At 51.0% G+C, this 21,482-nt stretch overlaps 1 protein-coding gene across 6 annotated transcripts in view; it reads right to left on the bottom strand.

Moving 5' to 3' along the window:
• The window catches only part of CLEC16A (C-type lectin domain containing 16A), a 232,017-nt gene that overhangs the window by 13,296 nt on the left and 197,239 nt on the right, over positions 1-21,482 (bottom strand). For 4 of the 6 annotated variants that reach the window (XM_070460733.1, XM_070460736.1, XM_070460734.1 and 1 more), the window contains one exon: positions 364-525. The exons of 1 other annotated variant lie outside the window; for it this stretch is intronic. In XM_070460733.1, coding sequence (XP_070316834.1) covers positions 364-525 — 162 coding nt within the window. Of the gene's footprint in view, positions 1-363; positions 526-10,751; positions 10,906-21,482 lie in introns of those variants that run through there. One more of the 6 variants, XM_070460740.1, reaches the window with a different exon arrangement.

The following is a 21,482-nucleotide window of genomic DNA, read 5'->3' as shown; positions in this document are numbered from 1 at the left end:
GGAGGGGAAAAAAAAATTTAAAGACACAATTCTTTTGCCAGAGTTCAAAGCATCACATCTGGGAGACCCCTCCTTGCAACACCTGAGACTCTGGAGGTGACAGTGGGATGAATTGAGGCTGGGTCGCCCGCTGCCCACCCCTCCAGCTCTGCGGCCCGGGCACCAGCCCATGAAGGGAGCCATTCCTTGCCTGCTGGGGGCCGAGCCAGCCACCCACTGCTGACGGCACGCTGGAGTGGAGGCGGAACCCCGGGTGGCAGAGTCCCCAGACACGGCGGCGAGGGGCAGCCAGGAACCTCAGGGAGTGGGGTCGCAGCGTTTCCTCAAGTCCCCCCGCACCGCACCGTGTCCCGCGGCCAATACCTGCGGGGCTCTGGGCGGCTGAGGGGGTGGATGACGAGCTGGCGCCTCCGGAGTCGCAGTGGCTGGTGCTCCCGCTGCCGCTGGGGCTCCCGCTGGCTGAGGGCGAGGGCGAGGACAGGGAGGACGAGCTGTGCTGGTTTATGCACTGGGCCACGGCAAAGCCTGCAAAGCAAGGTGGGAAGCTGTGACCCAGTGGGGCTGCCAGCTGGCCTGGCAGTGGGTGCCGCCTCCCCGGGGACTGTGTGTGAGGTCCCGGGCAGGGGGCAAGCCCCCACCTCGAAGAGGAGGGCTAACTGACCCAAAGCCAGCTCCTTCACGGTCTGGGTCTGCTCCCCAGAGTTAGCTGAACTCGCCAGGCGCGGGATGGGCCTGGACATACTTCGATGTCGTTTCGTGGGTAAGGGTGCAGAGAGCCATAGAGCCCAGGGAGCGTGTGTGTGCACGAGGGGGTGGGTGGGTGCGTCGCTGAGCCATAAATCAGTGCCTGATGCTGGCTTAGCATCGCGCCAGCTGCACCCTTGAAGAGAACTCAGCCTCGGGGCTCAGAGGCGTCCTGGTGACGTTCACAGAGGGACTCGGGACACCCTCACCACCAAACCGCGGGGCCTCTGCTCACGTGGCCCAGTCCTGCCAGAAGCAGGTGCCCAACCTGAGCTCTGAAGCCGCCCTGGGCGCAAGGGGAGACCCTGAAGATGCCCCCTGCCAGGGACTCGGCTCTGCCCTGGCGGGTCTGGCGTAAAGTTTGGTGTGGGAGAGACGCAAGTTCTGGTGAAAAGCAGGCAATTACAGTTTGGCTTGTTCCTCTGAGCAACTCTAGGGTTGAGGATGGGGCTGCGGCCTGCCCAGCCTGAGGGAGCGGAGGGGCCCTGCATTTTGGAGACTCACAGAACCTGCAAGCCCTGCCTGGCTCAGCACCAGGACACGCGCCCAGTGTCTGTCCCAGCTGCGAGCGCGAGGGGCGTGGGTCACCGTGCTCTCCCAACCCGGCTGCTGCGGGGAGAACACCCACCCAGCCCGCTCGGCCCTGGGTGCTGGGCAAGTGGTGGGAGCAGGCTATTCTGAACAAGCCACCCCGGAGCACCCGGACGGGGACTCCTGCCTCCTGTACAGGGCTTTTCTAAAGGGACATGGCTCCCGATCTTATCCACGAACTGCCCGGGAAGCTCTCACGGAACAGACTCCTTGTGGATGCTCCTCGGGAGCCCAGGCAGGCTGTGCTGGTTCCTGCCTCAGCCCCCCAGGAGCTCTGTGCCCCTGCTTCTGCAGCAAGTTGGGGTGGGGATGCGGGCAGGGCCTTCCCCCCACTGACAGCAGGGTCCCCAACCTCCTGGCCAGTCACATCAAGCCTCCCCAGCCCTAGCGCACTCCTCCGGGCCCCAAGCCCCACGCTCGCCCGCCACCAGCGCCCACTGACACTTCTCCCAGCAGGTTCTCCAGACCTGACTCGGCCTTGCTCAGAACTCAGGCACGTGTCCAGCAGGGGTCCGAGAACTAGGGCCCTCTGTCGGTTTGGTAAGGCAAGTTCGACTGGAACCCGGCCGGGCCCTTTGCGTACATTCTGCCCGCGGCTGCTCACAAGCTACACTGGCAACGCCGAGTCGCTCCAAGAGGGGCCTCCAGCAGGGCCCCAAAGCCTGAAATGCTTCTCTCCCCGACCCTGGATGGGAACAGCAGGCACAGCCTGGGAGAGGGCGGCGGCACCATGGAAGCCTGGGCTCCATCCCGGTCCACTCGCTTGCCAGCTGTAGGGCTCTGGCCAGTCTCCCCACTTCTCCAAGCCTCCTTGCCTCCACCCCCTGGTGGGCAGGTCTGGGTGGGGTGAGGGAGTTTGCAAGGGGACCCGATGCTCTGTTCCCACCTCAGGACTTGGGGGAACCCACACCCAGCTGCCCCCGTGGAGCAGCTCTTTGTCCTGATGTTTGTATAAAATTATTTTTGTCTGAGGATCAAAAGCTGGGTCTATTTATACCTCCAGCGATGTGTTGGTATGCGGATGTGAAGCCTTGAGGGGGCGTGGCGGTAAGCTCCTCGCCCCCCCCCCCACCCCCGCCCCCCCCGCGGAGCACGGCAGGACTTCGCAGGAACAGGCGTGGGGAGATGATGGTGTTGGTGACTGGGGAGGTGGGGTCGGGGCCTCAGCTTAACTACCGCGAACATCAAGGCAAATCCAGACGGGAGTCAGGAAGATTCCCGGGGGTGGGGAGGGGTGTGGGCAGCCACAGCTCCACAGAACCAGCTTAATAGTGGCTGACTTCTTAATCACTTCAGGCGGTAAACCCCCAAGTATACAAGCTGTTTACTTGCCTCGAAAATGAATCACTCCCTAACAAATCAAAATGTTAGGACGGCTTTCCCTGAGCGGCTTATGTATCAGAACCGTGAACGGAGGGGGCCAGAGAGTATGGGAACTGAGCTGAGGGTAAGCTGACCCTGTTACACTCTGGACAAGGCCCCAGCCTCGATGGTTTGGCGGCCACCAACCCCTTCTCTTAAGATATGCGTCTTCTCTTCCTTCTCTCTCAAGCTCTTTAAAGCCCTGATTTATTATGGTAAGACATGTGGGGTGGAGTGCGTGGGGGAGCCAAAGAGACGCTGAGACTGCAGTCAGGACAGCTAAGTTCTTTCATGAAGGGAACGGATTAGGGGTCAAGCCATAGATGGACAAAACATATGGCGCACCTCCTGCAGGTGCTAAGAGTTAGAGAAGAAAGGAACCCCACCAACTGCCGATAACACCCGTTCGCAAGTCTAGATGGGTGGAGGCCACCGAAGGCATCTCTCCCTGGCCTGCTGCTGTAGAAATCCAGCTCCTCTCCGTCAGTGGCATGGGGACCCAGAAAGCCTCGGCGATGTTTCCTGTTTGTTTGTTTGCTTTTTAGCCCAGTAGCCCCCTCTGCAGTTTCCTCCAGCTCCTCCCCAGATCGAGCTGGCAACACTGAGAGCCAGTTCGACCAAGGGCACAGCAGAGAACTCAGGGAAAGCGCCTGCGGTCAGGGCTCTGGGCCTCCTGCTCTTGCTTCATCCTGTTCTCGATGAACTAGCTTTGCCGGGAGTGCCAACGGGCTCTCTGGGCGCGAGTTAAACACACATGGGCTGCCAAGTACTTGCAAACTCACAGATGCGCCAGAGATAATGGGACCAGGGCACAGGCAAACAGGCCTCTGTGAGAGCTCCTCCAGCAGATAAAATTCTTGGCCCTTCCCAAGAAGGTCTCAAGAATAGCCTGTGAGATGTGAATGGAAAGGCCATGGATCTTCATACCATCCGGCTGATCCCACCTTTAGAAACTGATGCTGTGGAGGCACTGTGAGTGGGTGCATGGATATTCAAAGCACTGGCTCATGTGACAGGGAACTGGTGACAGCTGAAGCATGCACCAATTAAACAAAAGCCAAATAAATCCTCCTACGCCCGGATGATGAAATCCTTGGCGGCTGTCAAACATGCTGGTATAAAAGAAGATGAAGTGTGGAGGGAAACGCTCAAGACATAGTAAATAAAAGAAGGTTTGAAAATACATGTCCCATCTGCTCCCACTGTTGTAAAAAAATAAATAAAAGGTAAAAAAAAAAAAAAAAAAAAGATCTGCCTTCTGATGTAGGGGACATAGGTTTGATCCCTGGTCTGGGAAGGGAAAAAAATAAGATCATGGCATCTAGTCCCATCACTTCATGGCAAATAGAAGGGGGTAAAAGTGGAAACAGTGACAGATTTTACTTTCTTGGGCTCCAAAATCACTGCAGATGGTGACTGTAGCCATGAAATTAAAAGACGCTTGCTCCCTGGAATAAAAACTATGATAAACCTAGACAACATCACTTTACGGACAAAGGTCCAGATAGTCAAAGCTATGGTTTTTCCAGTAGTCATGCACGAATGTGAAAGTTGGACCATAAAGAAGGCTGAGCGCTGCAGAACTGATGCTTTGGAATTGTAGTGCTGGAGAAGGCTCTTGAGAGTCCCTTTGACTGAAAGAAGATCAAACCAGTCATTCTTAAAGGAAATCAACCCTGAATATTCATCAGAAGGACTGATGCTGATGCTGAAACTCCAATACTTTGGCCACCTGATGTGAAGAGCCAACTCATTGGAAAAGACCCTGATGCTGAGAAAGACTGAGGGCAGGAGGAGAAGGGGACGACAGAGGATGAGATGGTTGGATCTCACCTGATCTCATCCATGGCTGGATGGATGGCATCACCAGCTCAATGGACATGAGTTTGAGCAAATGCCAGGAGATAGTGAAGGACAGGGAGGCCTGGCGTGCTGCAGTCCATGGGGTCGCAAAGAGTTGGACACAACTTAGCGACTGAACAACAACAGCCCATGGAGCAACTAAGCCCATGAGCTGCAACTAGAGAAAGCCCTCAAAAAGCAATGAAATGTAGTGCAGCCAAAAATTTAAAAAAAAAAAAAAAAAAAGACTTTCTTCATTAAAAAAAAAAAGTTGCTGCCAATTCATCTCAAACTTTTCACAAAAAAAAAAAAAAAAAAAAAACCAGGCTCTGTATCTTTCCTTGTATGGAAAGAACAGTGTTAGTTGCTCAGTCGCGTCTGACTCTTTGCAACCCCATGGACTGCAGCCATCCATTCATGGGATTCTCCATCCAGGCTTCTCCATCCATGGGATTTTCCAGGCAAGCACGCTGGAGTGGGTTGCCATTTCCTTCTCCAGGGGATCTTCCCACCCAGGGCTCGAACGTGGGTCTCCTACGCTGCAGGCACACTCTTTACCAACTGAATCACCAGGGAAGCGCTCTCCTTGTACCGGGAGCGGAGCAAACAGACTGGAGTGGAAGTCGTGGGGGCACCAGGCGGTTTACTAGGGTGAGTTTTAATTTTTTTGGCACTTGTCTGAATTTTCCAGGACTTCTACCACATACAGCACTTTTAACCAGAAAAAAGAGGGGAAGGATGAAGGAAGGCACCCGGGGGCAGGCAGAAGCTGCCGGGTCCCTAACATAGACCTTCGATCTGTCCTGGCCTCTGGAACTCTCTCCCCAGCAATCACCAAGAACCGGCCCAAAGCTGGGGCCAGACGCGATGCTCCGGAGCAGGCGGACAATGGTGAAATGCATTCCCCGCTTTCCAGGAGCCCCAGGCTTTACAGGGTCAGGCAGGGGTCTTCCTGCTGCCCTCTGGCCCTGTTCTGACAGTTATTCTGGGAAGATGAACTCATGAGTAACTCTCTGGCATTTGTCAAGCACACACACAAAATACCATGAAAAGGTCAGTCTGCTATTTTAAGTCCACTGATAGAGGGAGGGCCGGTCTGCAGGTCAGGACCCCTCATGATCTTGGATGGGCCCCCCCATTCTCTGTGGGTCTGTACATTTTTATGAGAAACACAGTACAGTGAGTGAGGCTCTCTGCACTTAAATGGTCAGTTTTCTTTTTCCCTATAAATTTAAATTTGATTTGAATCCCACAGCCTTTTGGGGACGTGGGGAAAGCGGAAGACACTGAAAAGTGCACCCTGAATATACGTTGTGCACCACCATTGTTGACAAACCTAGACAGCATATTAAAAAGCAGAGACATCACTTTGCCAACAAAGGTCCAGATAGTCAAAGCTATGTCCAGTAGTCATGCACGGATGCAACAGCTGGATCATGAAGAAGGCTGAGCATCCAAGAATTGATGCTTTCGAATTAGGATGAGATGGTTGGATGGCATCACTGACTCAGTGGACGTGGATTTGAGCAAACTGTGGGAGATGGTGAAGGACAGGGAAGGCTGGTGTGCTGCAGTCCGTGGGGTTGCAAAGAGTCGGACACGACTGAGTAACAACAACGCTGTTGCCTTTGGGTGGAACACCCACTAAGCTTTCCCCATGAGAGCAAGGTTGCCATAGAAGGCAGTGTCCAGCACTAGCCAACTGCAGCCCAGAAGCTTGCAGGTATGTTTGGCTTTGCTCACATCTCGTTTGTGCTTTGCTTGATTTAGGCACTACCACTCATACACTGGGAGATTCTACATACAAGTCTGGGTTTCTGGCTTCTTAAAAAACAATGACCTGGCATCACTGGGCCCTATTCCCACGTGGCAGCAACTGGAAGAAGTGAGTGGTTCCCTTCCCCTCCCTAACTTGCCTGGTGCTCATAGGCATTTCAGTTATGAATCTCTGCTCTTTATCTTTGGATTCTTGGTCAAATCCATGGGACCTGGAGAAGGAAGTTCCAGCCCCCAGTGACCTTTCGTCAGCTCCCTCCTCCAGCCCTACCCCCCACCAATCAGTGGGGGCCGGGGAGGGCCTGTGGAGATGGGGCCCCTGCCTCTTGCAGCCCAGGGAGGTCTCAGACTGAGTGACACGAATCCATTGCTTGGACCTCCCTGGTGGTCCAATGGTCAAGAATCCGCCTGCCAACGCAGGGAACATGGATTCAATGTGGTCTGGGAAGATCCCGCATGCCACAGGGCAACTGACCCCATGTGCTACAACCACTGAAGCCTGTGCGCCCTAGAGCCCATGCTCCGCAACAAGGGAAGCCACTGCAGTGAGAAGCCAGAGCACCGCAACTAGAGAGTAGCCTTGCTGTCTGCAACTAGAGAAAGCCCAGTTTCAGCAACGAAGACCCAGTGCAGCCAAAAAAACAAAAGAGAACGACTTGCTCTTGGCCTCAGCTAGGCTGTTCCCTCAGTCTGGAATTCCCTTTGGCCTCTTTTCTGCCTTCACAAATCCCTTCCCTATCTTTTAAGGCTCAGACAGCTCCGGGCCAGCTTGGGCAAGGGTTTCTGCAGTCAGTGGGGCTAACCGTTCTTTCCCCTGTGCTCCCAAAACCTAGCCTATCCAGCCTTGGGGCCCCATCAGCCCACATAAGGCATATGCCCAAGTAGGGCAAAAGCAACTTGACTGCAAAGTTGCTTTGTTATTATGTGCAACAACTATCATTATTTTAACAGCTAGCACCTGGAATCCTTGGGGGTTCAGAGTGCTTTGAACAGTGTTTCTGATACTGTGAGCTTTCCCCCAGTACCGATTCTCCCCTTCATCTGCAATTATAGAATTTGGCAACTAGGCACAGCCCTGTGACTAAGCAGTGGCCAATGAGATAGAAGTGAAAGTGACATGTTTGGTTTCTAGGAAGGGTTCTTCAAAGGAAAGAGGTATGCTTTCCTCCATTCTGCTTCCTGAAACATGGATGCAGTGGTTGAACTCCAGCAGCTATCATGGCCCAAAAGGATGAATCACATACTAGGGATAGCAGAGCATTGGGCAGGAAGGATCTTGGGTCCCTGATGCCTTTGTGGAGCCCCTGACTCCCTTCATCCAGGATTCCTCTCCCTTAGAGATAAATAAACCCTTTGGGATTTTTGTCTACTGTGCAGTTGGACCTAACCTTAACTGCCAGTTGTGAAAAAACTTCGGTAATGCAGAGGTGTGAGCTGAGCTCTGTAGGGACAAGGGACTGGCTGGCCCTTGCACTTCCTGGGGGAAATCTGGGGTGGTAGAGTAAGGAAAAAGAGGGGAAGGAGCAATTGAGAGGGGACTTTTCCCATGACCCCACAAATCTTTAGGCAATACTCCTTCAGCTCTTTTCTTCTGCGGTGCAAGTGGCCTTTTTGGGGGCGTACATAGGAAAGGAACCGAGTTCCCATCTGGGTTCACACCAGGCCACACAAAGATGACGCACAAGAGCCAAGACCTGGAAGCAGCCAGGACCACGAGAGAGTCAAGGGTGGGGAGGATTGCACGTGTGCGGGCAAGAGGGCCGAGGGGTCTGAGCCAAAGTTTCCTAAACCCCGGAGAAGCAAGGAGGCCTCAGCTGACCTCTGCGGTCTGCCCAGACCTTGTACTGTTCTGCGTACTATGATTCTATATAAGAGATACTGGTTATGTGACTGACATGCCACTCTATCAGGTTGAAGACTGGAAAATCTGAAAACTACCTGAGCATGTGGGAGATTCAACAGAGACCTTTCAGAGAGCTGAAGGGGAGGGAACCCCACTGGCTTAGACTTCATCTCAGGGACTGTGACCACTGAAAGGTAGCAAGCTCACTCCAGAGCCTCACCAGTTACAGGCACTCCTACAGATTAACTGCTTCCAGGGAGGATGCAAGGTGGCTGATATCTTAAAAACCAAACCCAAACAAATGCCATGGCTACTAAATACTAAAACTACTAAATACTGAAAGCCACGAAAACACAAACTAAACAGTGAGACTCCAACAATAAAGGTGAGTGGAAAGTGAGAAGCTACATCAGAACAACTTCCAGTGAGGGGAGACTGACGTCACCACTTGGCTCTCATTTCCTCGGGGGCCAAGACCTCAAGGAACACTGTCCCAGGGGACCGAGCTCTCATGACATCCCAGCTCATATTAGAGATTACACCCTCCTGGGCAAGGTCCCTGACGGCAGGTTCCTGGCAGAATCAGCTGCCTGGCTGGAGATGGAGTCTCGTTCTGGAAAGATAATGTCACATCACAGCATTTTGCAATTTTTTTTTTTAATCTTGACAGTGAAATTCTAGTTTATATGTGAGATAAAAACAGAACTTCCCTGGCTGCAGGTTGCCTGATCAAGGGTAGGCTTCCCTTCTCCTGTCTCTTCTAGAACGAACCTCTGTAGAGCCTGCCTGTGAAAATCACAGACAAGTCAGGTGGGTAACTCAATGCCTTGAGTCTGCAGGCTGCAAACTCAAGCAGCAAGGGCTGGACAGGTAACAGTGGTGAAAGAGAAGTGAGGGGTGAAAGGCAAACAGTCTCCTCCACTTGCCATCTGTTTTCCCTTGTTTGCTTGCAACATGGGCACTGAGAAATCACTCTCTTCTATCAGGAAAATGAACCTGATTCATGGGGCATTCAGCCTGTGTCAGGGAGACAAGAGGGAGCGGGGGAAACTGGGGAAAACTGGAAACTACAGTTCTGCAGCCCCTCTGACTGCTGCTGCCTGAGAAGGCGGCCACAGCTTTCCATCCCTCAGGAGAAGCTGGTATCTAGATTTTGGTGTAAAACTTCCTGATTTTTAAAATTGCTGACAATTCACTTCACATTTCTTTAAAAAAAAAAAAGAAGCAGGCAAGCCCCAGGCAAACCAAACCAAGCATGTCTCCCGTGCGCCCGTGGTCTCTGCCAGCTGGGACAGGGGGCATCAAGGCCGAGCTCCTGACATGTGCACCTTTGGAGTCTGAATGACACGACCCTGAGTCAATGAAGGCTCACATGGATGTGTTTCAAAGAAGCCCAGTTTCCAAGAGACCTCTTTCAGGATATAGATTCAAGATCTGAGAGGGAAGAGCCGTCCACCCTGGCAAAAACCAAGCCTTGCTTCTCGACAGTCTCGGCTGGAATGAGGACTGTGGGGGTGGGGGTGCCCCACCCCCCCATCAGTCTTTCATTAGCAAATTCACCCCGGGGCCCTGGCTCAGGTTGTGAGGATGCAGTGTCCGTATTTTTCTCACCGCTCCTCAATGCTGGGAAACAGTAAAAATAATCAATTGGCCCCGTGACCTCGCGCACAAAGCTGAAGACGGCAAGTGCAGCCATGTCCCGATTTCCCCCACCCTCGCTGGCTCCTTCCTCGCTGGGCCCCTTCACCTCCCCCCAGCGCAGCCTGCCTGGGCCCTGGGGCCAGAGAGGAGGCGCAGGGCTGAGACGGAGTGTGGGACTCCGCCTTCGGGTGGCTCTGGATGGACTGTATGTCGTCTGCAGGGTCTACCGGCGATATCAGAGGCTGCCTTTGAAGCCTCTACCTCCCCGCCTCACCCTCCGCTTTCCCCCGCCAGATGAGAGCGATGTCCAGCAGTGGGGCTGCACCTTGGCAGCTCAGATGGTAAAGAATCCACCTGCAACGCAGGAGACCAAGGTTTCATCCCTGGGTGGGGAAGGTCCACTGGAGGAGGAAATGGCAACCCACTGCAGTATTCTTGCCTGGGAAATCCCACGGACAGAGAAGCCTGGTGGGCTACAGTCTATGGGGTCGCAAGGAGTCAGGCACGATTTAGCAATTAAACCTCCAACTATCTAAGCCAAAGTGCTTGCAACTGTTCAAAGAACATGGGGGGCGCAGGGCGAGGACTCGGCTTCAGAGTCAAGTTCAACAGCAGCGTACCCACTGGGCCATGAGTGGCCAGGCGTTCACCTAGGCCTCCTCTAAGGAATTTGCACAAAAATAAAAGGATCCACCAACAGATCCCCTCTGTCTCCCTGTAGTGAGTCACACGATTTACTGTTTCGGGGTTGTGGGCACAAAACTCTGGCCTCTAGGCCCAACACACGGCCACCCCACAATGGTGACCCTGAGCGATTTCTGATCTGTGTGTGCGCTTTCTGCTTGGCCCAGGGGGCCGCTCTGGGAAGAGGGCATTTCTACCGCCTCCCTCGGCCAAGCCTGAACAACCTCACCACAGGCGACGCCCTCCATCACTGACGGGCAGGACCTCAAAATGCTTAAAGACTTTTATTTCCGGTTGTTTTTTCTTTTTAGGGGATAAATGTCCAACATATAAAAATAGCTGGAAACTTGCAGAATCTTTTAACCTATAGCTGTTTATCCTCAGATAAATCCTCTTGGATTTTAAAGACTATACTTGAAAACCTGCAGGAAAGAAAAAACGGTCTTTCAGTATCTGTTCTCTTTGTGCTCTCTCGGTCCCAGCTCTGCCCCTCAAACTGCATTTGTTCTCCGGTGACGCCTCCCTGGGGGGGCTGCCACCCATGGAAGAGACCTGGGGTCTAAGCGGCCCTCTGGCTGCCAGGGGGTGTCTTGTGAACGTCAGCCCCTCGTGTGCTGCCCTATACTGCCTTGGACATGAGCCTCTCTCCAGGCCACGGGGGTGGGGGGGCTGCCGGCAGGTGGGGACCACGCTGGACTAGATCTCCGAGAATCTCTTAGAGGAGCGTCCCCTGAAGGTGGCCAGGACTTGGGCTTTGTTCCCAAGGGCCAGGGCCCTGCCTTGCCCAGCCCCTGCCCTCTTCCAATGACATTACCGTCTATACAATAGTGAGAAGAGAGCTCCACAACAGTCTCTCAGCAGAGGTATTAGAAAGCCCACCAGTGGCCATCTCGGCTGCCTCTTAACTGAGGCAGGAAACAGGGCTGAAAGAGCAGCGAGAGGGAGGCCCGTTAGACAGCGATCGGGGGTGCTTCCAGATGCAGGGAGTGGGTCACAGACCCCGGACTCTTAGTCCCAGCGGAAGGCCAGAACCACTGGCCAGGGCTGAATTGAGTCAGCTGCAGCCCTGCGTGCAAAGGACAAACAACCTCCTGAGGCTCTCAACGGGCCCAAGGCCCACTGGTTCTTTCCAGCAAGTCTCCACCCCACTGGCCCTGCTCTGTACGCTCAGGCCGGAAGTGGGTGACGAGTGCTGACAAGTGCTCCCAGCCTCACACGTTCTACGAGGGGGCCGTGTGCAAGGGGGCCAGGGGACCAGTTTTGGTCTTCCGCATGTGCAGTCCACACGTACTTAACACACTCCCAGAGCACCCACCCACCTGTGGTCCTGGTTCCCTGTGCGTGTGTGGACCATGGGTGGCTCCCTCCTGCAGCAGGGCCACGTCAGGGGCTCCGGCCACGCGCCTTAACAGATTGGGGTTAGGCCAGATGGACAGCTGATGACGTCGGCTGACACATCACTGGCAGTAAGGCCTGGAGATGCTATCTGGAACTACGTGGGGCGGGTAGGATCAGGTAGTGTGTGAGGAGCCACACACAGCCCAGAGCAAGCTTCAAAAGCCATGACCGAGGTTGCTGAGTGGACGAGGCTGTCACCTTCGGACCTGGCAGTGCTGTTTGAAGCCGCCAGGCGGACGGGGGACACAGCTATGGGAGAGGACACCCGAGAGCAGATACGTGACTTCGCGGCTGTAGTTCCCACTCTGGACACACAGCGTACAGGTGTGAAGGGAGTTCGGGGGTCTGGGCACCCCGTGTGGCCATGTGACCTCAAGGAAACCACTTAGCCCACAAAGCCTATGGCTCTCATGTGTAAAGCAGGTGACCACAGCTCCCCTCAGAGGGCCCAAGAAGAGTGAACAAGTCGCGACGGTCTAAGGGTTGAGTTAGCATGAGCTGTTTTGACCACTTAGCTGGCATTTATGGTACAACTGGAATTTGGGCCCAGTGAGGCAAGAACTGGGGATGTTCGTTTTTAGGAGGGTCTTCACACCTGGGGGATGTGTCAGTAGCAACAGCTCACCTCAATAGAGAAAAACAGCACAACACACAGCAGAATCCTTCCTTCTGTTAGCTGTCAGAACTAAAGGTCACAGAAGCAGGGCTTTTAAAAAGTAGCTGTCAGTATCTAAGCTTAATGTGTATTAAAACAGTATATCAGAAAATGAGCTTCTTGTTACTTCCACCTAGACTCTCGGAATCTCATCTGTTAAGTTTGGGCTCAAGACATGCCTGATTGGGGACTTCCCTGGCGGTCCAGTGGTCAAGAGTCCACATTGTGATGCAGGATTGACATAGGCTGGATCCCTGGTCAGGGAGCTAAGACCCCACGTGCCAGTGTGTGTGTGTGTGTGTGTGTGTGTGTGTGTGCACGCGTGCTCACATGTGTGTGCCCCTCTCTGGCTCAGATTCATTTTTTTGTTTCCAAAAGGCAGCAGCTTCAACAAAATGTTCAGGAATGATGCTGTCACCTAAGGAGAGGTGTGTGTCTTCTCGATGGAAAATGCCTGAAAAGGAGGCTTACAGGGGGCTTGGAGGGGCTTCTCAGGTGGGCTCTGGTTTCTCCTCTCTGCTTCCTTGCAAATGCTAAGCTAATGCGTTCGACGTTACAATCACCCTGGCTGTTCTGCATTTGTAGTTTTGACTTATTTTTTTTTTAGTATTATTAATATTTCATCATAAAAGTATTGATTTCCTTTAACTAAGAGACTTTAAAGTTTGCTGCATCCTTAAGCATGATTTTATTATGTCTTGGGGCCAAATGTTTTTTGCCTCCCCCCACAGGAATGCGTTTCCTTTTATATAAAGTGTGTCAAGAAGAAAAAAGGAATTGATTCACAGAATTCTGCCTCATAGGCAACTTTTAAGGAACGCATCTAGCACAGGGCTACTTGGATAGATATTTCCTCAATGTGATGGTAGTGTCTCATGGTTAAGCCAGAAGTAGGAACAAAGCAGAAAATTTATATTAAAATACAAACCAGCTCCAAGAGAAGGTAACACAGGAAAATGAAGACAACTCTAGATATGACCCCAAAGCGTAAAAACTCCCTTCGAATGCCGAATGAGTCGGAAAAACGTGTGTCCACACTGTCATCACTCTTCCTGCCCTTCAGAAAGTCAGCAGAAAACAAGCAGAAATACTGCCGCTCTGGGGTTGCCTAGAGAAAGCTCTGTTTTCCTCTGTCTCTACAGCACCGGCTGCAGAGTTAGGGAAAAAGACGCTGGGTTTTACAGACCAGTCCAGGAAGCAGGCGGAGGGCAGTGGCTGGCAAACCAAACCAGGCGCTCTGCAATGTTTAAATATTGAGCATCCTTTCTCCTTCCTCCACATTTATTATTAACTTGGACCCGCATCACCGTGTGCATTGACTTCACTTCTTCCAAAGAATCCGAGACACAATGGACAGTGAGTGGGGGCGGGGCTGAGATTTGGGTTTCTTTCTCTCAGACCCTTGCTGGAAATCCTTTACGGTCAGCCCTACGTTTTTAGAGCCATGAATTCCTGGAAACGTCTCAGCCTTTCAATGACCCCTGGCGCCCGAACGCGGATGATTAGTGCCCCAAATATTGACAGACCGGCCTCTCTTCCCCTTCCAAACAAGCGAGCAGTGTCGGAGCAAGGCTGCATAAAGATGCCCGTTGCCACCGGGCGGGTGAGGTTGGGGAAGCGTCACTCAGACAGGGCGCTCTTTTGTTGGGTTGGAACTGCGGTTCCCTCTGCTTCGCCCAGGTAGAAATGAGATGTCTGTGATGCTACGTGAGTGTCAGAAGCTCCCGGTTTAAAAAGAAACAAACCCTGTCTACAGCCACCAGAGGTCCTCTGGTCGGTGATGGGACAACAGGCTCGGGGGCTGGCCACGGCCCCGCTGACACACAGGCTCATCAGATGTCCGTAGCCTGGCTGGCCGCCGGGCCAACCCGGCCCCACTCCTTGTGGTGACCAACGCTTTGGATTAGAAATAGAAACCTCCAATCTTCCCAGAGGGCAACGCGGCGGCACCTTTTCTGGGGAAGGAGTGGGTGGTGGGGGGTGGACCATCCATCACGCCCCGGGGGAAACCAGCTGCCCTCCTGTCCAAAGAAGATCCCCTGGACCTGCCAGGAGGAATAAACCGGCTACAAGCGGTCCTTTTGCCTGGGCTTTTATCTGTTCAGGGGAAATTGTCCCAAATGACCGGCCTGCAGCTTCCACTTTCTTTTAAAAGACAGGGCTACATTTGAGATCGATGTTTTCCCCTGAAACGCCGGCTAAATTTATCCTTCCCTGCATCCTGCGCTCTGGTTTCTGCACTCAGTTGGCCCTCGTCATGCCGAGGGAAGCGTCTCGTCTTCGGACGCCCCTCCCTTGCTGGCGGTCCTCGAGCACTCAGCCCTGTCCTGTGGTCATCACTTCGCACAAAGCCCCCTGGGTTCCCGCCACCGTTCTCCTGCTGCCTCACCCCGTGGAGCCCCCATGAATTGAGCTCCAATCTCCCGAGGTCTTCACTTGGCCCAGCTCTCAAAATTAACCCCAGAAGCCTTCAGGTTGGCTGGTTTCGGATGGCTCCTGACCACCCACTCCCCGCAGTCTGCCCCCCAAAGCGGTGTCACGTGATTGCCGTTGCGGGGCGTGAGATGATGTAGACTGCTCAGGGGCTTACGGGCTGAACCGACCAGAGGACTTACTTTTCTCTTCTGGTCTCGCCTGGCAGGCTGCCCTGTGAGTGAGATTTCACTGATTGATTTCGTGCCTGATGCACCGAGAGCCCGGTATCTCTGAAACCTTTATTCGTAGACGCGGTTGCAAGAGAACAGGCACTTGCAGCTATGGTTTCTATTTGCTGTTAACCTGTGGACTCTCTCTCTCTCCCTTTGGCAGGAATAAGAAATAAAATAAAAATGAGTCTTACTAGAAAGGATGTGCATGCCCACGCTGGTAGCACGTACGCACCTGCCATGGATAGGATTTGCCCTGGGGGGAGCAAATCCAGCTGAGCAGGCTGGCATCTCTGGAGAGCCCTGGGGGATGAACATATGGGGTCTAGGTGGGACCTGAGGGGTATCCCCCACTTTGGTTTCTGGAAAGCAACCTGGCAAGGGGCTCTCAAGAACCTTAAAGGATCTCCCTGATGGTCCAGTGGTTAGGATTCTGTGCTTCCAATACAAGGGACATGGGGTCGATTCCTGGTCAGGGAACCAAGATCCCACAAGCTGAATGACACGGCCAGAAAAAACAAACAAACAAAAAAGCCTTAAGTACAGGCATTCTGATTAGTACTAAAGAATGGTTTCTAAAGGAATCACTGGAGACCTGGACAAAGATTTCTGTGTAAGGATGTTCATCTCAGGGTGGTGGTTCACAATGCAGTAGAAACAACCTGTGTGTGTGAATGCTCAATTTTTAAGTTGTGTCTGACGTTCTGTGATCCCATGGACAGGTTCCTCTGTTCATGGGATTCTCCAGGCCAGAATACTGGAGTGGGTAACTGTTCCCTTCTCCAGGATCTTGCCAACCCAGGGATTGAACCCAGTTCTCCTGTATAGCAGGCAGATTCTTTGCCATCTGAGTCACCAGGAAAGCCCAAAAATACCCGAGTGGGTAGCCTTTCTCTTCTCCAGGAGCTCTATCCAACTCAAGAATCAAACCAGGGTCTCCTACATTGCTCGCGGATTCTCCACCAGCTGAGCCACCAGGGAAGCCCCTCACTCTCAGAACTGTGAGACTATATTTCTGATGTTTGAAGCCACCCAGTTTGTGGTACTTTGTCATAGCAGCTGTAAGAAATGGATACTCAGACCCAGACTATTATGTAGCCCTTGAAAATGAAGTACTAGGAAGAGGGGTTTGGCAGCCTGGGGAAATGCTTCTGGCATGACAGCAATGTCATTAAAAACAAAACCCTTAGAAAGAGACTCACAGACTTAGAGAGTGAGATTATGGTTGCTGGGGTGGAAGGGACAGTTAGGGAGTTTGGAATGGACATGTACACACTGTGGTATTTAAAATGGATAACCAACAAGGACTTACTTAGAGCACAGGGAACTCTGCTCAGCTTTATGTGGCAGCCTGGAGGGGAGGGGCGGGGAGGGGAGAATGGATCCACGTTTATGTATGGCTGATTCCCTTCGCTGCACCTGAAACTATCACAACATTGCTAATCAACCATGCACACGTATGTGCTAAGTCACTTCGGTTGTGTCTGACACTGTGTGACCCCATGGACTGTAGCCCACCAGGCTCCTCTGTCCATGGGATTCTCCAGGAAAGAATACTGGAGTGGGTTGCCACACCCTCCTCCAGGGGAGCTTCCTGACCCAGGGATCAAACCTGCATCCCTGTGTCTCCTGCACTGTGAGCAGATTCTTTACCACTAGCGTCACCTGGAAAGCCCAACTGGCCATGACAAGAAACAATTAAGTGGAAGTTGCTCAGTCATGTCCGACTCTTTGCGAACCCATGGACTACACAATCCATGGAATTCTCTGGGCCACAATACTGGAGTGGGTAGCCTATCCCTTCTCCAGCAGATCTTCCCGACCCAGAAATTGAACTGGGGTCTCCTGCACTGCAGGTGGACTCTTTACCAACTGAGCTATGAGGGAAGCCCATACTCCAACACAAAATAAAAAGTACCAGAAAACCCCGCAAAACAAAACCCAGCAAAACCCTTACACAACAGGGAGTCTCTATACACACAGGGCACCACATTTAACATCTCCTAATTATCTACTGTGAAAAAGAATCTGAAGCTGCATGCCTGAATCTAACATAATATTATAAATCAACTATAGTTAAATTACAAAAAAAAAAAAAAAAAAAGGAATCCTCTGTGGTATAGGGAATAGCAGGCATATGGGGGTAGGGAGAAGGGAAAAACCAACAAACAAAACAAAGCGAAAAACCCAGACAACACAGCAATTCTGATCCTTGGGTTCACATGCGTCCAAGGGTGCCTACTGCAGCAGCGTCTGTGATAGCAAGCCAGGAAACAACCAAAATGCCCAGAGAAAAGAACAAATGGATCCACACTATGGAATATTACACAACCCTGAAAAAGGATGAGTGAAATCTATACGCATTAACACAGAAAGATTTTTGATTCACTGTGGTCCCTGAAAATCAAGCTGCACAAGGGTATGCAGAACAACGATTCTGTTTGGGTTAAAAAAAAAAAAAGGTTTGGGTTAAAAAAAAAAAAAGGGCAGCTCAAATCATAAGACGGCTACAGATCCATAACCCCTTCCTTATCCTAAACCCTCCAACTTCTTTACCACTAGTGTCACCTGGAAAGCCCAATTGGCCATAACAAGAAACAAACCCTTGAGGTTGGAGGTGTTCTGGGCTTTATAGACTCTTTAAGGGTTAAAAGACCATGGGGCACACACATATATACTAGGTCACACCCTCACCTGGGTCTCAGGTAGCTGAAAACCAAACTGATTAAATTTCTGCAGGGAATAAAACCAAGTCTAGTCACAATAGATGGTGGCTGTAAGTCTTACAAATAGCCTATCAATAGTTCAGGGCAGGTTCTGCCATCAAGTGACTTATGAAAAGCCTCGTGGTGCTCAGCGCTGTGTGGACTTCAGAATCGCAGAGAGGGCCGAGGCCCCGTGCTGCCCACTGGCCATAGGTGGACATGTAACTGCATGGGGACGGATCTGGAAAGAGATGAGCCAAACTGTGGACGTCTGGGGAGTGGGGAGCATGGCGGGGGGGACTTAGGTCCTATTTGTAACATTTTCATTTCTTTTAAAAATGAAGAGTCAACTCATGTATTTCCTGTGTTGTGTTGTGCTAAGTCGCTTCAGTCGTGTCTGACTCTGTGTGACCCTATGGACTGTAGCCCACCAGGCTCCTCTGTCCATGGGATTCTTTAGACAAGAATGCTGGAGTGGATTGCCGTACCCTCCTCCAGGGGAATGTATTTTCCTAGGTAACTAAAAATTGGGGAAAAAGAGAAAGAGAAGAAAAACAGAGAAAAGTAACAGATGAGAAGTAAATGGAAATACTAGTGGTGGAGTGGAGGGGTGGAGAGACTGGGGTGATATCTTCTTCTATAGCTTAATTCCCTGGCGGTCCAGCGGTTAGGACTCTGTGCTTTCACTGCCGAGGGCACGGGTTCAGTCCTTGGTCAGGGAACTAAGATATCCCAAGCAGCAGAGCATGGGCAGAGGAGGGATCGGGGGGAAGGAATCTTCTTGTAGCTTAACAGTTCCCATTGACAATTTTATACATTCATGCATTTAAGCCACAAAGGCACACAAGAGGCTTGCGGCCACAGGGACACACGAACGGCTCCATCCATCCCTGTTGTCGCCAGCTCATCCCCAGTGCCCTGGCGACCTTGGGGGACCGAGTCCCGCTCTCTCTGACTCACTTCCACCGCCGCCCCCGTCAGCTCCTGCTCCGCCGCAGCTCCACCGCCATGAAATATGGCCCCTTCCCGGGGCGCTGCTCGCACGCCTGCCGCTTTGATTCATCATCTCTTACTCTCTCCGTCCTTTATTTTTCTGCCCTCTTTGGCCTTTGATTGCTTTTCGGGAGTTTATCATATTGAACTTTTATCCCTTTCCAGGAAACCCTATTCTTTTTTTTTTTCCCTCCCTTTCACAATTAATAAATAATCGAGATAGCACTGCTTTGGACAGAAGCACATCCTGCCTCTTAAACGGAACTGCCGGGAGCATCTCTTGGGGGCCCTGTCCGGGCCCGTGGAGGGCACATCGTCTGTCACTAGGAGGAGAGCGCTGTGGTCCACTGCCATGCTTAGGGAGAGGGTGCCAATGGGTTCTAGGTATCTGAGCTGCTCTCCATCTTATGAGACTGCTGCAATATCAAGGCTCTCTTCGGAGAAGGGACGGGAGGATGGGGGTGCGGGGCGGGTCTGAGTGCCAGGGTACTGACAGGGAAATAGAGGCACCGTATCTGAGTGTGAGTGAGGACTCTGGAAACAAACAGGTTAAAGCCTCAGTCTGGGGATGCTGCCTGCCTGTGTCGCTCAAAGCCTGGGATTCCCAGGGTGCAATATGGAGGAAAAGAATCTGTTCCTCACGCATTGCAGTGAGAATTAAATAAGAATATAGGGCTTCACTTTATAAGAAAGTGTATTTTAAAAGTCACTACTGCAATTTATTCTTTTTTTTTCTTCTTTTCCTTCATCTTTGCTTTAGAAATATAGTTCCAATGATATTACTTCTAATAGGGGCAGTTCATCAAAGGTAGCTTGTTGCAATGCTTAACTTATATTTTTTATAAATATTGCCTACCAAAATATCATCTCTGCTTAGTGCTTTTGGTTTTTTTTCTTTAAAACATTAGAATAGATGTAAATAAGTTATAGGGAGTTTTATGTATATTTAACTGTTTTGCTTTTCTCTTTAATCCTTTGATTATACTGTGTTAAATAAAATATAACAATATGCCTAGTGGTATATATTTTAACATTTTCTTATAAGAAATACATTTTTAATCTAAGCACAAAATAGTGCTTAGTGGATGATTTCAAGATATAAGAGATTTTGGAAACTCCACCATAAATAAATATTGTTTAAGTGAGGAAATATTTTGGTTTATGATTTTGTTAAAAGAACCCCCTAATGGAATTGGCAGTCATTGATATGGTATCTTTAAGGTGGGGCTGAAAGTACTGAAACAGTCAGTTTTGTAGATAAATCTGAATAGCATCTCATGGACTCAGTGTAGGTCCTGTTGGTGTCACAGATGAAAATACCACATTTCTACTTTAAGCATATTTCAAAGGTGCCTGCTAACTAAAATTTTTCTTTTATCTTAATGTTGTACCACGTAACATAAAGTTGTGTGTATGTGGAGCAAATGTAGAAGTTATTCAGGATAATAACAGATTTTTAAACAAAAAGAATGTACAATATTACATCATGATAATATCTACAGTACATTAGCAATCATGAGTTAAGGTCATATATATCTATTTGCCTGAAAATATCTTGATACATTAGTATATTAATATTGTCAATAAAATATTCAAAGGTACTGAGCTGTATTTTCCTATTATTAAAGTGCTGGCATAAGAAAATTTACACAAAGTACCGTAAAGTGAAGCAGATTCCAATTACCTTCTTCCTTTCCACAGCCTTTTTTATTTTATTAATTATATTTTAAGATTCTGTGTTGTGTGTGCATGACGGACATGTACCTTTTTGTTCACCATTTAAATCTCCTTTAGAATGAATTGAGATGAAAATACAATTAAGTGGAAAATTAGGTAGTCAATCACTGGAATAATTCTCACAAGGTTATTACTTTTGGAAGAGATAAAAAGGAAATATCACTGAAGCATCTGAGTTGGCTGTTCACAGAGAGCGCTTCCCTGGAGGCTCAGCGGTAAAGAATCCGCCTGCCAGAGCAGGAGACGTGGGTTTCATCGCTGACTTGGGAAGATCCCACATGCCGTGGAGAAACTAAACCCGTGCACCAGGAGTATGCAGGCTGAACTCTAGAGCTGGGGAGTTGTGGCTACTGAGCCCACATGCCATGACAGCTGCAGCCTGCGTGCCCTAGAGCCCGTTCTCTGCAGCAAGAGAAGCCACCACAACGAGGAGCCTGCACATGGCAACGAAGAGGAGCCCCTGCTCGCCACAACTGGAGAAAGCTCTTGCAGCAACAAAGACCCAGCAGAGCCATAAATAAATTTATTAAAAAATAAATAAGAATACACACAGCCATGCTTAGCATGTGTGTATGCTAAGTTGCTGCAGTTGTGTTCGACTCTTTGTGATCCCGTGGACCGTAGGCCACCAGGCTCCTCTGTCCATGGGGATTCTCCAGGCAAGAATACTGGAGTGGGTTGCCATGCCCTCCTCCAGAGGATCTTCCTGACCCAGGGATTGAACATGTGTCTCTTATGTCTCCTGCATTGGCAGGTGGGTTCTTTACCACTAGCGCCACCTGGGAAGCCCAGTGCTTAGCATAGGGGCTGATACAAAGTAATTGCTCAATTCACGGGACCTGGCCTTATTAAGTTAGAGCACCAGG

The sequence above is a fragment of the Odocoileus virginianus genome, chromosome 33 (assembly GCF_023699985.2).
Source record: "Odocoileus virginianus isolate 20LAN1187 ecotype Illinois chromosome 33, Ovbor_1.2, whole genome shotgun sequence".
In the NCBI taxonomy this organism is placed as follows: domain Eukaryota; kingdom Metazoa; phylum Chordata; class Mammalia; order Artiodactyla; family Cervidae; genus Odocoileus; species Odocoileus virginianus.
This window is presented reverse-complemented; position numbering and strand designations above follow the sequence as displayed.